Source organism: Dendronephthya gigantea, unplaced genomic scaffold, assembly GCF_004324835.1.
Source record: "Dendronephthya gigantea isolate DGI-Jeju-01 unplaced genomic scaffold, DenGig_1.0 000062F, whole genome shotgun sequence".
Lineage (NCBI taxonomy): Eukaryota > Metazoa > Cnidaria > Anthozoa > Malacalcyonacea > Nephtheidae > Dendronephthya > Dendronephthya gigantea.
In genome coordinates, this window is record NW_021163072.1 from 502,477 (window position 1) to 520,240 (window position 17,764).

General features: G+C 38.1%; 1 protein-coding gene across 1 annotated transcript; it reads right to left on the reverse strand.

The window, feature by feature from the left end:
• Positions 1-1,806: 1,806 nt before the first annotated feature.
• LOC114530403 lies at positions 1,807-2,481 on the reverse strand. Its single transcript, XM_028552024.1, has one exon. It carries the CDS (start codon positions 2,479-2,481, stop codon positions 1,807-1,809), a length of 675 nt encoding a protein of 224 aa, XP_028407825.1.
• Between the last annotated feature and the right edge of the window lie 15,283 nt (positions 2,482-17,764).

The following is a 17,764-nucleotide window of genomic DNA, read 5'->3' on the forward strand; positions in this document are numbered from 1 at the left end:
TATAAAACAGGGCAACTTGTGACTTCCATTTGCAATAAGGTAATGTATTTGGTTTAATAGCTGCATGTCCACAAGCAAGAAATTGACAGGTGAAATATTGCATTATAATTTATAAAACAGGGCAACTTGTGACTTCCATTTGCAATAAGGTAATGTATTTGGTTTAATAGCTGCATGTCCACAAGCAAGAAATTGACAGGTGAAATATTGCATTATAATTTATAAAACAGGGCAACTTGTTACTATTTATTTCCTATTAGTGTAACTTTGTAGTTGTAGATTCAACGCTCACCGATCACCGCTTTTTCGTCTTTAAAGTACTCAACTTCGCTTTAAAATTTGACAAACGTACTAACGTAACCTCGGTTGCTTCCGTCCTTCGAAAACAACGAAATTTTCCGGAAGTAGAACGTACCGTTCGTCATCTTTCGTATATCCGACGATTGCCGAAGATTGCCACAGACACACACACACAGATCCGGACACTTTTTCGACTACATAGTGGTTAGCCGCGCATGCGCAGGCTACCCACAAAAATGTCTTGAATTCAGGTTATATGTAAGTAAATAAGATATGATCTACATTAACAATTTAAAGAACAGAGTTTAAGTGCATAGTCGTAGCCATGTCTAGAGTGGAAGCTTTTGAGGCTTTGCAAGCTTAAATATTTTCTCTAATTTGCTGAGTTCTATATTTGCTGCCACATCTCGTTCACAGCTTATCTGGACTAGATCCTCAAGTCTCTCACAGTGGCATGGCAGCTCGCAAATAATTGTTTATAATCTTTACTTTGCTATATGTGTGCTCACATGATGCCACTGTTACTGGCAATGTAGCCACGATCTTAATGACTTGGTACAGGTCGGGATAAAGATGGTGTAGGTCATCATCGCTGAAAACATCGAGCAATGAGGGCAAACAGACCCAAGGTGTAACTGGAGAGTTTTCATTCAGGCCTTTCTCTTTTCTTTTCTTTACTTGGTTCTTGTGTTTTTTGTATGCATTCTTCCAATCATCACACTGCTTTGATTTTGAAAATAGTAGGAATTGTTGACCAACATGATGACTGCTACGCTTATAGAATTGAACTATCTTCTCAACTTTAGGGACATTTTCTTCAGTTAGGTTTTGTGGATGGAAGGTTGCAGAAAAACTAATCATTTCACATGTTGTTTCAGAAAAGCGTTTGTTCAGCTCACTTTGTATATTGTCCAAGAAAGGAAAATACAGTTCTCTTCTAAAACAATCTAATGCTGATTTGCCATCTGGTCGGATGTTTTGCAGAGTAGACATATCTAAAATAGATTGGCCATCAGCAAGGTGGGTGGGGCGTATTCGGTGGCGTTTGGTTTGCAGGACTGTTGGACTTGCATCACTAAAACTAACATCAAGGACTTCGCTGCCCCATTTTTCGGCAAATGAATTAGCTTCTTTTATAAACATGTTGAACTGTTTATCAGTGCGAAAAGATGCAATTGTTGCTTTCAGATCCTGAATAGCAGTAACTCCTGATGTTAGATCCATGTCTTCTCTCTGCAAATATTCTGAGGCATGTGTGCTAAGAGAAAAGCACTTTAAGGTTGCAACGTCTTGAACATAGATAAAGGTGCTTGATATACATTCATCACAACTTCCAAGTTATCAGTGCGTGCAGTCCATCTGGTATCAGAAAATGAGTGCAGAGCAGTCTTGCCTGAGGTAATGTCATTCGCTTTCCAATGGTTTTCATATATTTTGTGACTCTTAGGCGACCTTAGGCGATGTCCCCAATTGTCGTAAAGATTTCTTTGACTAAAGGAATCGTTTCTACGCTTTGTTCAAGAACAAGATTAAGCTTTTGGGCAAAGCAATGAAATAGATTGAAAACTCAGCTCCAGCTTCCGTCAAATGCAGTTGCACTCCCTCGTCCTTGCCGGACATATTTGCAACACCGTCAAAGCCTTTACCAATGAGATCTATTAATGAAAGTCTGAGGTCTTTCATAATGTCCACGATCACCTCAGCTAAAGAACGCCCCTTTAAGCTGGACACCCTCACAAGCCTGATACACCTCTCAGTTATCTTAAAATCTGTTACATATCGCAATATAACGGACATCAAGGCCTTTTTGTGAGAGGTAACCTCGTCACACTGGATGGAGAAATATTTTGCCAATCGGATTTCATTACAGACAACTTCGGTAATGAGGTTGCTAAGAATACTGATAATCTCATTTTGACTCAGATGGGAGAAATATGAGACATTCTCGGGTTGCGTATCCATCCATTTCCTCAAGGGGGCGTGGTACTTGGAAAGAAATTGAAGCTCTTCAAGGAAATTGCCTTCGTGTTTTGAATCATACGACTCGTCATAGCCACAGAAGGACATGTTCTGTTTAGCCAAATGTTGAACGTCGAAAATTGTTTCAACGATGTCTCGGTTCTCTTTACTCTCCTGCTCCTTTCTTTCTGTTACTGCTTCCGCTTCCCTGTTCAGTTGCATGTTGATTGGCGTTGCTGATTTGAATGAATGAATGCGTTCTGTTGAAAGCGTATGCATCTGCGAGTTAGCATGTTTGCTTAGCTCTCCCTTTTCTCTGGTAGCATTCTTCCAATTTCTGAAGCCAGTCTTTGTGAACTCATCATCCGGACTGCCGACTGTAAGAATTGGTTATATTGTGCTTAAATAAGTATCGTACTTAACTTAAGTATTCGCACTTGCGTGCTTTTTAAAATCAGGGTTTTTAAAACAGGGTTTTTAAGATCAAAATAACACATGCTTATAAACTCATATTTTTGAACAAAACAATTATGCAAAATCAAACATTTAACAAAGTGTACTTTATCAACATTCAAAGAGCAAAGATAATATTTTGGTATACCATTTAAACCCTTCACACAGAGCAAAGTTCTATCTGCTGTAAAATTGTGCTGACTAAAAACATGCCAACTTGAGATTTTCAATGTCGGTTGTGTCTATAATGTCTAAGTGCCTATATCACTTGTGGCATCTTTACGGATTTGAATAGGGCTTGAAAAATTTGTTTATAAGTTCTACAACCTTTTTTGATATAATTAAATAGATTCGAAAATACGTCCGTTGGGGGGACTGGGACTCGGAAATTATTTGCAAACACGCCATCTTTTATAATGTAAACATGAAGAGTTTCACTGGCGATATAGTTTGCGCTTTTCAAGAAAAAAATGCGGGAATGGTGCGTTGCGTACGGCTGTAACAACTGGGCGAGTTTTTCTCAAAATATTTTACGTTATTGGAAGATAGAAGTAAAATTACAATTGATTATATTATGTTTGACAAGAACTCGGTTCCTGAGTCCCAGGCCCCCGAGCACGATGGAAATTTAGGCAAATTGTCATGTTTAGATGTAAATATTTCCGGAACTATTTAACTATATCAAAAAGGGTTGTAGAACTTATAAACTAATTTTTCAAGCTCTATTCAAATCCGTAAAGATCCCACAAGTGATATAGGCACTTTAAAACAATGCAAGTTTGGTACTTGCTACCAATATAATAATCCTCAATTATTTTAAATACCGAAATATCGAAAAATATATATAAAATGCTACTTGCTTTACTTTAAAACAACAAAATTCCACATTCACTCCCTGCACTTTGCAGACTTGATAGAGAGCAAGCACATGGTCTTCAGTTACTATGACGACACATCAGAATGAGGCAAATCTGACATTGCAAATCTTGATATGACACAGCTAGGAAGCGTTCTCCTTCATCAAACGCAATGAGAATTTTAAAGATCAGCTGCACCAGTTATTGCTCCATCCTTGGCTAAATTAATGCACATTTCTATCAGCTCAACTGTGTTCCCTCAGCGGTGGAAAATGGAAAATTTACGCCAATCTATAAATCCGGAGATCATGCGGATGCCGGTAATTATCGTCCAATATCCGTACTCCCAGCGTTGTTGAAAATACTCGAGCGTACAACCTAGAGGGAACTTTGTTTACATAATAATTAGATACATTTTCAACCTTTTTAGACTTTTATAATGTTTCATATTTGTATTACAACCATTATCGTAGGAGGGCTAAAATTTTATTAGTATTATATTAGTATAATTTTATTTCATTAGAAACAAAAACAAACAATGTAGAAAAGCAATTAAATCTCAAAGTTTGGCTGACTGGGACAAGTTTAGGAAACTACGTCAGGAATTAAAAACTGCTTTGAAAAGGAGAAAACAAGAATATGTCGGAACTCAAATCCACCATTCATGAAAATCCAAAACGCTTTTGGAAGTGTGTTAAGTCGATGACTAAACACTCAACTAGTCCAAATTTTTTAAGACGAGATCAAGTATTAATCACTAAACCAGACGAGAAAGCCAACATGTTAAATGAATTTTTTCAGTCAGTATTTTCGGGCGATTGTGTATCAAGTGTACAGCAAAACATTTCTAGATCTACAAACAAGTTGACAAATTTTCAGGTCACAGTAACTGAAGTCTACGATTTACTCCGCTGTATCGACCCAGCTAAAGCATGTGGTCCCGATAATCTCCCCGGAAGAATTCTGAAAGAGGTTGCTTCTGAAATTAGTTCTTCTGTAACAAAGTTATTTAACCAATCACTTTCTGAGGGCCAGTTTCCCCAGAAATGGAAAATGGCAAATTTATTTCCTCTTCACAAAAAGGATGATCCAACCTTTGGTTGATAATTATCAACCAATTTCTCTACTTTGCATTTTATCAAAAGTATTTGAGAAGTGTATATTCAACCACAGTTTCCTCTTTTTATCTGCCCAGCTTTATCACCTGCAACATGGCTTCCTTCGTGGCCGATCTACGATTACTCAGCTTCTCGTCGTATATCAAGATATTCTTGAATCGTTGTCGAAAGGCCAAGAGACTGATGTTATATTTTTAGATTTTGCAAATGCTTTTGACAAAGTCTCTCACAGTCATTTGATCAATAAACTCAAACATTTTGGATATGAAGGTCAACTGACGTCAGCGGAGAGTTGTGATTGATGGTGTATACTCGGACTGGCTTGCAGTGACGTCACGGGTACCACAGGGATCGAATTTGGGACATTTGCTGTTCTTAGTCTACATTAACGATGTAGTTACGTAATATAACTGATCAGTATGTAAATATGTTAATTAAGAGTGTAGGCTATATAAGCCCGTGTAAGACTCGATTTTCTTGTTGTGAAATACAATTGTAAAGTAACCCAAGTGATGGCAAGTACAAAATGGTGCTTCGAACTGGATATTTGATTTGTTTGCTTTATATAATTGTAACCGGGTGTATAAGACCTGGGCGAAATATGGATGAGCGACAGAGAACATTGAGAGTGTACGACGATGCCGAAAGCCTTGGGCGAAGTCAGGGAGAATTTGATGTGTATCTTGCTGAAACGAAACAACCTGAAGTGGCCAAAAGGAGAGTTCATGCTGCTGGAGAAGAAATGGTAGTCAGATTGATGAAATCTAGGAGCGGTCATCAAGGACGCTTGACACACATCAACAATCAGATAAGTACTTTATTATACGACTCCAATAATATAACTGTAGTGAGGGAGCTTAAAGAAATGTTCGAACGTCAATGGGAGCGATTTAGTCTTGTTCACAAAGATATTTTAATATACGTGCTAACGATACTTCTGCAGTAGCAAACGCTGAAACAACATTTAACGAACAGGCAAGTCAAAGAGGGAAACTTTTGGATAGGATTAGTAATTATTTGTCTAACAAAGCTATGAACAATGAGCAAATACAGAGTAATTTATCTAAAGCCAAAAGTGTGAATGATTTCGAAACTACAAGTCATGCCAGTCTTGGTTCGTTGGCAACGAATGTATTGGCTAAGTCAGCAGCGAGTGCAAGATCCATTGAAAAGCGACAAGTGCAAGTAAAGGCCAAACTATCTGTTAAACAGCTCCGCGAACGGCAAAGAATTGAAACAGATGCAGAGCTGCATAAATTAGAAGCACTAGAGCGGCAAGGCATGAAAGAAAGGCTTGAAATTGCGAGATTAGAAGAACAATACGCAATTGAAGCAGAACAAAAGTGATGCTTCGATGACGAACAGGTGGGTTTAAATAATATAAAAGCCTCTGAGTTTGAATATCGTTCTGCTGCATTGCCTAACAGAGATTTGCATGATTCAAAAGCATTTGACCAAAATAACAGTTATTTAAGTGGTCAAGGTCGAGCTGCGCCAAACAATGAAGTGCAGCAGCTTGCCGAAATGCTCACTAATTTGTCTAATGCACCGCCAATCGAGATTGTTAAGTTTACAGGTGGCCCAAAAGATTATCTGAGATTTGTTAATCGTTTCCAAGACCAAGTTCTCTCACAGCCAATGCCGGAGAGTAACGAGCCAAAGAGGCTGTGAAAAGATACAAAGGTATGGGCTCTGGTGCATTGACAGAAGCGTTAAATGTATTGAAGTCTCGTTTTGGTCAATCTTATATGATAGTAGACGCATATACAGTCTCGATTGTGAGAGGTCCAGTTACTGTTAATGGCGATAGCAAAGGTTTAGAGAAACTAGCAAAAGAATGCGAATTGTTGAAGAAAACATTAAAAGTTATGCATAGCGATTCAGAAGTTAACACAGACCACATGCGAAGAATCGTATCACGTTTGCCGTACCACAATCAAGGGAAATGGAGAGACGTGGCTAGTTCTATATAAAGAAAAGAAAATCGCCACCAAATTTTCAAGAACTAACAGAATTCCTTGATGATCGGGCTCGTGCAGAAAACGACCCAATTTACGGGCGTTTGAGAGATCCTGTAAAGAACAGACGACCGAAACAGACACCAGAAGAAAATAAGTCAAAACATGTTTCAATTCAGTCGTTATCCACCTAGCAAAGAATGTCCTATTTGTAAGCAGAATCACAAGCTCATGACATGCACGATTTTCCTGGAGAAGCCTGTTGCAGAAAGAAGGAAAATCGTCCTAGGTGCTAAGGTATGTTTCCAATGTCTCTCGAATAATAATTTTAAGAGGTTTTGTAAAAGTTCCAAATGCTCCATAAAGGACTGCGACAGAAAGCACCATGAGCTTTTCCCCCTAACATATACGAATGATAGACCAATGACTCGTGGTGGACAATCACCGGCCAGCGCAACTAAATGTGACGCCGAAGTTCAAACATACACTTCCAGTCTGATTCCGAGTGGACTCGGAGGAGTGACAGTGCTACCCGTAGTTGCAATTAAGGTTTACAGAGACGACGGTCGTGGAATCACAACGTATGCCCTGTGGGACCAAGCCAGCGAAGCATCATTCATTCATGGCAGCTTAGCTAGGAAGCTCAATCTTAAAGGTATGCGCTATATGCAGCGTAGTTTGTCGGTAAAGTCGTTCATGGGTTCGACCTCATGGGTTCGTGAAACCATTGTTACCGACAAGTTGGACCTACAAGAATAGAATCCAATAACAATGTAGGAGTTCACCTCCTACAAAGTTCACAGAATCACTGCGGCGAAGAGTGAGGTTTGCTGAAAAAAGTCAATGTCGATTGAAAATGCACACACATTGAAAGTAATGAAAGATCGCGCAATTGTGGTCGATGGTCACTACGAACTGCCCTTGCTTTGGAAGGACGAAAATCCAATGTTGCCAAAGAATCGTGAAATGGTGCTTAAGCGACTAAATCATTTGAAACGACGCTTGGACAGCGATAAAGATTTATACAAGAGGTATGATGAAAGGATAAAGGAACATCAAAGAAAAGGATATGCCAAAAAGCTAAGCCCTGAGGAAGCATCGGTTACAACTCCAAAAACTTGGTACCTACCTCATTACCCCGTGTTTCATCCCGCCAAGGCAAACAAAGTTTGTATATATTCAATGTCGCAGCCAAATGCCAAGGGACTTCACTTAATGATAACCTTGTTGATAACCAGATGTGCTGTTGAGATTTCCTACTGCAGAAGTACCTATCATCGCTGACATCCAGGAAATGTTCCACCAAGTGAGAACTTCACCACCTGACCGTGATGCCTCGCGATTCTTGCGGTACCCGATTGGGAAGGACGAGCCAGAGACTTATTGCATGAACATACACATTTTTGGAGCGAAATATTCGCCGTCAATTGCAAATTTTTCCGTACATAAAACTGCAAAAGATAACGCTGCTTTCTTCAGCGAAGATGTGGTAAAGTTGGTAGAGAAAAATTTCTATGTTGACGACCTACTTAAATCATTTTCCAGTGATCTCGAAGCAATAAAGTTTGCTAAAGATTTGATGGACCTTCTCTTGAAAGGTGGATTCCGTCTGACAAAATGGTGTAGCTCAAGTAAGAAAGTCCTTGCATCAATTCCGGAAGCAGAGAGAGTTGACCCTACATTAAATCTTGATCTAGACCAGCTGCCAGTGAAGAGAGCATTGGGACTTCATTCGACGGTGGAAGATAATACATTTAAATTTAGAATTTGTTAAGCTAGAATTTGTTAATCCTGAAACAAAACGAGGAGTATTGGCCACCATTGCGAGCCTGTATGATCCACTGGGCTTTGCTATACCAATAACGTTGGTAGCCAAAGCCCTATTGCAGAGATTATGGCAAGCGAAATTGGGTTGGGACGAACAACTTCCGCCCAATGAGTTACAGAAGTGGAAAGAAGGCTTATCTGCGCTTGCACAAGTCACTATACCTTGTTGTTATACAGGCCGCATTAAGTCTGTTATGTTGCCTGGAGATAAAAGATTTATCGAGGAAATGCAACTTCATTGCTTCGCTGATGCAAGTGCAATTGGCTATGGAGCTGTGTCATACATAAGTGTAACATATAGAGATGGAACAATTACGTGTGCGTTTGTTTTGGGAAAATCCCGTACTGCACCTCTTCGCAAGATACCGATTCCCAGATTAAAGTTACAAGCAGCAGTGTTATTGATCCGTCTAAGTGAAAGAATTCAACGTGAAATTGGAATCGAATTTAGTGAAGTTCACTATTGGACTGATTCTGAGGTGGTTCTAAAGTACATCTACAATGACCACAAACGATTTACAGTGTATGTCGGGAATCGAGTAGCAGAAATCCGAGAAAAATCTAACCCTGATCAATGGCATTACTGTCCAAGCGAGGATAATCCTAGTGACGATGCATCACGAGGTTTACATCCAGCCGATCTTATCTCAAATTGTCGATGGTTGGTTGGTCCACCGTTCGTAAGACAACTGAAGTCACAATGGCCTTTAATGGAATTAAAGCAGAACGTGGAAGAAGATCCTGAAGTCTTAGAAGATCTTCAATCAAACGTTTTAGTGACTGACGAAAGACGACTCTACGAATTATTGGAAAGATATTCTACCTGGAACACTCTTAAATCAAAGACTATGTGGTTGACAAGATTTAAGAATTATCTAAAAGATAGAAGCTTTAAACCTGCAAGTGTATTCACCCCTGGTGAATTAAAGATTGCTAAAACGGACATACTAAGAATAGTCCAATCCCAAGCGTATCCAGAAGAAATTAATGATCTGAAGGAAAACAGAAATGTCAAATGTCGAGCAGCATTGCAAAATTCAACCCGTTTATAGAAGAGAATGGTCTCATACGAGTCGGTAGTTGCCTTGAATTTGCACCTATATCTTATGATGGTAAATTTCCAGCAATATTACCAAAACACCATTCAATCAATAGCAGAACTGTTGGCCAGAAATATACATTGCAGCAACGCTCATATCGGCCAAGAACTAACCTTAAGTTTACTCCGCCAAGTGGTTTGGATTTGCAAAGCTCGTTCGATCATGCGTAGAATTGTTAACAAATGCTTTATCTGCCAAATAATAAATGCTCCACAACTTCAGCAACAAATGGCACCGTTACCACCTTGTAGAGTAACACCTTACGAACCACCTTTCACCTTTTGTGGAATTGATATGTTTGTTCCACTTCTGATTAGACAAGGAAGGTCTACACCGAAACAATGGGCTGCATATTCACATGTTTAACGACTTGTGCAGTACATCTGGAAGTTGTACCGTCACTAGATGCAGATGATTTTATTAACATACTGCGTCAATTTATGGCTTGTCATGGAAAACCTAAGCAAATTTGTACCGATTGTGGAACTAACTTTCGAGGCGCAGATAATGAACTACGAGCATCGTTGGAGTTTGTGAAGTCGAGTCGATTCTCAACTCTCGACCCTTAACAAAATCAAGTGAAGATGCAACCGATCCAATAGCAATTACACCTGCTCACTTTCTATTGCAAAAGCCGGCGATTATAATTCTGAGTGGCGACCTGAATGAAACTGCAAATCTGACGAGAAAACGATGGAAACAGGCACAAATTCTTTCTAGTCATTTCTGGAATAGATGGATTAAGGAATATTTAACTACTGTACACCTGGATACGAAACTAGATACGAAATCTAAGTAAAAAGTGGATACGAACTAGACGTGATAATCGTGTTGGTGATATGGTATTATTACATGATAAAAGAATACCTTGAGGATCATGGCCTATCGCCGTGGTAACAAAGGTCTTCCCAGGAAGAGACAGTAAAATAAAGACTGTTGAAATTAAGACAAAAGACGGTGTTCTAGTAAGACCAATCGTTGAAGTTAGTTTACTAGAAGAGTGTGAAGATTAACTTACTATGTTTTAGATGTTTGAACATATAATGTTCATTATGAATTTTGGATGTGTTGTTGGAGAACTCCCCATCGGGGGGGAGTATGTAGTTATGTAATATAACTGATCAGTATGTAAATATGCTAATTAAGAGTACAGGCTATAAGCCTGTGTAAGATTCGATTTTCTTGTTGTGAAATACAATTGTAAAGTAATCCAAGTGATGGGAAGTACAAACGACATGCCGAATTACATCACAAACAACTCGACAGTAGCATTATTTGCAGACAATTCCAAGTTGTACAGAACAATAAAGAATCAATTTGATCATATAAATTTACAAGATGCCTTATTGGAACTAAGTCGTTGGAGTAGCGATTGGAGTATGAGGTTCAATGTCACAAAATGCAAGGTCTTAAATATTTCGAAAAAACAAAACAAAGTCGAACGGTCGTACATGCTTAATTTCACTATGCTTGAATCAGTGGTCCAAACAACAGATTTAGGATTAACAGTAACAAATATGTTGACTTGGAATAACCAAATAGAGGAAATGTCATTGAAGGCTAACCGCAAATTGGGATTGAACCGTCGAGTTTGCAAAGAAAACAGTGATGTTGAAATAAAACTGTTATATATTTCTATTGTTATACCCCAGCTTGAGAATGCTAGTGAAGTCTGGTCACCATATACTACTACAACTTAAATTATTAATTGAAGATGTTCAACGTCGCGCAACGAAATTTATACTAGGATATCCAAACAACATGGGCTATAAACAAAGATTATTACAATTATCTCTTCTTCCATTAGAATATAGAAGGGAGGTGGCTGATCTTGTACTTCTTTTTAATCCCATTATTGTGGTTGAGGTTTTGATTATTCCAAATTTACTCAGAAAGTGCCAAAAAACAGATATTCTACTAGAAATTTTAATCCTAATAACTTTAAAATTAATCTTGTAAGACAGGACTACTTGAAGTATTTTTACTTCAATAGGGTAGCCTTGCTATGGAATAACTTACCTGGGGATTTAAAAAGTGTTAATAATTTAAATCATTTTAAAACGAAACTACAGGCTTATTATAAGAGGAAGTTTGAAACTGATTACTCACTTCCCAGTACTGTATAGCCATTTTTAAACTTGTACATAGGCTTTACGTATTTATTTGTAAATTATTTTAACTTAGTGTCTTTGGTGGTAGATTTCAATTGGGACATTGCGTCCTGTTTCTTCTTCCAAATATTAGGCAATATTGTATGTTTTACTATTATGTATTTCCCCCATAAAATAAAGTCTTATCTATCTATCTACTATATATGTAACCTGAGTGACGTACTGCAACGTGCAGTCTGAATATGTTGAGAGTGGCAAGAGTCTTATGTCATCAGCAACCTGTTTGTTGTGCTAGCTAAGGTCCAACACGATTATTTGAGCCTGAGCGAGCCCCATTGTTTAGTAATTCATCAAGCTCAAGCACAATGCATTACATATGTACCTGGAACTTGTTCTACAATGATTTAAATCCTTTCCCTTCGCACCGGCAATTTTGAAAACTTTCGGTCCTACTCCTATACAGTGATTTATAGTTAATTTTACTGTTTGGCTATTCACTGGCTGACAACTTTTCGTTTGCTATGCGATGAAATATATTTAGATGCCAAATAATGGAGAATGCATGCATGCTGATTAAGCGATGAATGATTTAAAAAACTTGTCAAGACTGTATTCAGTACTAATTTTTGTTTCTACTATAATCCATTGCGGATTAAATTCTAATGCGAGGCGCGGTTTCAATTTGATTTTTGCTGAATATTGATGTAATTTTGTTAGTCTCTAAGAGTATGAATATGGTCATCTTATTGCAAATTTTTGCAATCTTTGTATGTATTAAATGTTTTGTTTACATTAATGCATCGGCTATTCATGCTCATTTCTATTTCTACTTTTTAAATTCTAATGCAAAACTCTATTTCGACTTGATTTGGGCTGAATGTTCTGTAATTCTGTTATTCGTGTCCAGACTCACTCTAGAGCTATTGACATTATTTGCAAGTTCTTACAATTGATGAAATGTTTTGACATTTGTTTACATGCATGTATGCCTCTGCTATTTTTAGCTTGCATGCCAAAAGCCATTCAACAATTATATAGGATATATTCAACATTTCATGCATGAAACTGTCAGATTGAACTTGAAAATTGTTTCATGATTTCAATAACATGTCGATGTTAGGACAAAATACCAAATATGATACTCTGGTTCCAGGAGCTACAAGTTTTAACTTTGAACAAATATTGTTTTCCTAGGTGAAATCAAAGCCTCTGGAACCCAGGTTAATGTGCTAACAAATGGAATGGAAATACAATACTTATTGTTTATACAAGTTTTGCATCTAAAATTTCATGGGTATGTGTTTTGATTTTGGTGGGATGACTGACCCGTCTTGTATGGCTCCATTTACTTCGGCAATAAAGGCGTTGTTTTTGTTTTTTAAAAATTCCTTAGCTTCGTCGTTGAATTCTTAAGCATCTTGCTGGATTTGTTGGCTGTCGTTGATGTAATAAAAAACTTGTTGGAGCTAATCATCGTCTCAGTAGCAAGTTGTTGTCTTGCGTTTTCAACTTCGCCAGATGTTCAGAAGCAAAGAGCTTTCGGTACAGCTAGCAGAAAGCGGTCTATCAAGCCTTGTCCTTGGTCCATTCCAGCAACCAGTTTAGCTGCATTAGGCATTTGTGTGCATCCAAGAATCACGAAAGGAGTGTTTGCAGGAATATTACGATCGTGTTCTGTTGCAAATGTGTAAGAACACATTTCGCCAGAGAACAGCTTGCATATAACAACATTGCGTCACCGCTCGGATTATCTTCATCATTTTTCAGCAGCTTATTCAGTACATCGTACACTTCTGGAGAAACTATAAAGGTTGCCTGCTTGGAGGAAATGTGTTTAACGAGACCAGAGGAAGTAGGTCTGTCGAGAATAAAATCTCGAAACTCGTTGTCCAACAGGGAGGCAAGGGGTCTCAAACAACCATGTTGAATAGCAGAAGATTTTCCAGTGCCAGGATAACCAACAAAGATCCTGTAAAGGTTCATCGGTTGTTCATGCGTAACAAGTAGCAACTCTGCAGGATTTTTCGCTGACAAGAACGCTGTTGTCGAAAGCAATACAGGCACGATGTATCCAATAGAACTATTAATCGACGAGGCTTTTTGATGTAAAAAGGTCTCAACATCATCGGGAAAAAGTTGTCCAAAGGAGGTCCAAAAGTTGTCCACAACATCTGACGTTCGTTTTTGCAGTTGCATCTATGTGACTTTGCGTTGTTGAGAAATTTTCGTTAGCGGATTTTTTGTAGCCATATCTATTTTTGAATTTGCTTTGCCTTAAATGTGTAAGTTGACCTTCGAAGATTCAAAGATGTTATAATTAGTTTTTATGTGAAGACGCTTAACTATTAAATACAATATTGTGACATTTCCGATGAGGGCTTTGTTTTCTGTGAGGTATGATTTCTTTAGGAATTGCATTAATAGAGATTGTAAAAGTTAAAATTAAGGAAAAGTGAAAGCACTAATGGCGAAAGTGGTGTGGAGAAAGCAGTACAAGTGTGTGTTAAATCTACGAAGAGGTCCAAGCATTGCGAAACGCAAACTGTGGTTTCATCTTTTGAAGTAAAAAGCGTGGGAACACAGTGTGGAGAGGAAAAGCATTCTAGTTATAGTCAAGAAGATAGATTAAGGAATGAAGTTCTAGAAAGCAAGGAGGAAATCATACAATGGTGCATGGATGAAGGACTAATAGCAAAATCTAGACTCTGTTGTCATTGTGACAGCCAATGAAACTTGTCAAATGCGAGGATCGCTCTGATAAATACAAGTGGGAATGCCGTAAAACCGTGAATGGCAAGCGACACAAGGTAGAGGCATCAATTCGAAAAGGCAGCTGGTTTGAAAAAAGAAACATGACCCTCGAAGAAGTGATAAAGTTCACATACTGGTGGTGCCGTGATTTAAGACAGGAGGAAATACAACAAATTGAACATTGCTACTTATACAGCGACTTTATTGCCGATAATTGAAAGGCATATTGTGAAAGCCACAGTGATAGTATCGGACTGCTGGAAAGCATATGTAAACTTAGAAAAACATGGGTATGTGCATCAGTTAGTTAATCATTCTAAAGAGTTTGTGAACGATTGGGGATATCACACAAACAAAATTAGAAGGACATTGGAAACAAGCCAAATGCAAATTGCCTTCATTTGGTGTTCGAAAGTATGCGTTTTCCTCGTATTTAGCAGAGTTTTTATGGCGTTATGAACACAAGGGAAAAGATCTATTTGCAAATGTTCCTTTCAGATATGAAAAAGCTTTATTCTAATTTTTGAATTGGTGTAAAACCTAATAATGATATATTTTAATGAAACTTGTTGATATGTATGATCTTTATTTGTCCATTTTAACTGTGCAGAGTGAGTTCATTGTGTAAACACATATCCACTATATAATGCCTCTATGTGATTATATTGTTTATCTGTGTACCCGCGTATTTGTTACATAATGGCGTTATGTGATTACATTGTTTATCTGTGTATCCGCGTATCCGCTACATAATGCCTCTATGTGATGACATTGTTTATATGTGTATCCGCGTATCTGTTACATAATGCCTCTATGTGATTATATTGCTTTTATCTGTGTATCCACGTATCCACATTGGTGGAATGCAGTAAATTATAATATCACAACAATACTGTTTTTCTCCGCTGACTCTATTTTTTGCGTTGTAAGTTTAACTACGTATCCACATATCCGGATACATGATGTTGTCCACGACTGTGGACGGGTATTCTGCAATCTAGCCATAACTTTTAAATAATACATGTTTAAAGATGATGTAAAGCCCGTTCTGTGCATATACTCTCCACAGCAACACATTCCATCAGTGGGGGAGCAACTTTTGGAATGTTAATGATATGCAATATTAGCGCATTGTAGTGGACAGTTGGAGTTACAAACTTGCGTCAGTATTGCTTGACAATGGACATTTTCATATGTGCATTGAGCACGACGGTCACACATTTATGAGCTCCGCATTTAAACTTACTAAAATTCAACTTAAAGCCTTTCCTCGTCAAATATTATTATGCCTGAAACGATAACCTCCATAAAGAAGGAAAATGATGCTTTGAAGCGACAGATTGAATTACTGCAGAAAGATTTCAGCAAACTACAAACCATGATTGAAAGTAAAGAATCATCGAAGTACGGTGGCCCCTATGTGCAATACACAAACCAAAGTCACAATTCAAAACAAAATGTTCAGTACACATATCAAAATAAAAGTTCACGTAGAAAAGTTTCAGTGCGCGACAAATGTGAGAAATACACAACAAAATATCTCGAAACACGTTGCAAAATTTTGTACGAAACGTGAATACTAAACTCAATACGCGACAAAGATTGCTCTCAGTACAAAACAAAATGTTGCATCGGGGACTTTTAGGGATCATCTGGGATATTGACATATTTCCCGTGTTATACCTGTATATCTAAGAGGTAACATGTAACAGAGTTCTACTGGTTCACTGTTTGTCCAATGTGGTACTTGCCAATTGGCGCGTAAACACAAACAATAACCAAATATTTCTGTATTATTCTGGAAGAATGGACCAAATTCCAACTGAAATTTCCACTTGTGAGGAGCTTATAAAACGCTATTTCAAGCAGGGATATAACTATGAGAAAATCCTACTGTTTTTATCGAAATATCATGGCATTAGAATGTCTTTAAGAACATTGAACACAAAACTTCGTGACCTTGATCTGAAAAGGAGAAACATTGAATACGATATAGATCAAGTTCGCCGTCGTATTCAGCAAGAACTCGACGGTCCTGGTTGTTCTGGTGGGTACCGTGCTGTTTGGCACACATTAAAAATGGAAGGTATCCAGGTTCCAAGAGAAGTTGTTCGTAAAGTTCTCAAGGAACTCGACCCTGAAGGTGTGTCGGAACGAAGATCTAAGACCCTTCGTCGTCGAATTTATCAAACGCCAGGTCCTAATCATTCATGGCATGCCGATGGATATGATAAATTGAAACCATACGGTTTCCCTGTGCACGGATGCATAGATGGTTACAGTCGTAAAGTACTGTGGTTAAAGGTTTGCAGAACAAACAATGACCCAGCCATCATTGGACACCACTTTCTAACTGCTGTTAAGGAATATGGGGGTTGTCCAACTATACTAAGAACTGATAATGGCACAGAAAATGGTATTATGGCTGCTATGCAGTCATACTTTCGAAGCAATGGAGATGATGAGCATGCTGGTATGAAAGCACACAGATACGGTACATCACCATCAAATCAACACATCGAATGTTGGTGGTCGTATTTACGTAAAAACCGCTCAAATTGGTGGATAAATTTTTTCAAAGATCTTGTTGAAGCTGGTCATCTTAGTTTATCCAATCAATTACAGAAAGAATGCTTGTGGTATTGCTTTCATGAACTTGTACAAGAAGACCTAACTTCTGTACAACAGCACTGGAATTCTCATTATATTCGCAAATCAAGATTTGATACTATTTCGCGCAGACCAGATGAGCTATACTTTCTTCCTGAATGCTCAGTTAGTAGAAATTACATACAGCCTGTTACAGATGAACAATTTACTGATATGTCTCAGTATTGTCATGATTATAATGAAGAGAACTGTTATCAGGAATACTTTAATGAGATTTCCAGCAACTTCATTTGGACAAGCCAACAAGCTGGAGACACTCTTTGGATCTATACCACAGGTTATGTGAAATTGCTGAAGGCTAGAGTCTACCAAAGGGTGATAAGGGCTTGGCTTGAACTTGCCCTTGTGGTGTGAATTGAAAGCAATTAAAAATTACAATGGCTGCAAAAACTCAAAATTCATTAATGCTGTAAGGAGGTCGTGAGATAAGTTACCATTAGTTGTTTTACCATTCACATATAAATATAGTACATTTGAGCATGTTTGTGCACTTGGAATGGTCTTTCCCTCATCATGTACAAAACTTATCATTGGTTTTGGATCAAAACCAATAGATGGTGTGTTGGCTGCCCCTGTCACAAAGAGTAGCATGTGACCTGGTGTTAACAGAGGAATGAAACTTTTCTCTTGTTCTGTTAATTCTATATCACTGTCTTCTAG

Coding starts and splice junctions, on each gene's coding strand:
- LOC114530403 (XM_028552024.1), bottom strand. CDS start 2,481: ATGCAACTGAACAGGGAAGCGGAAGCAGTAACAGAAAGAAAGGAGCAG.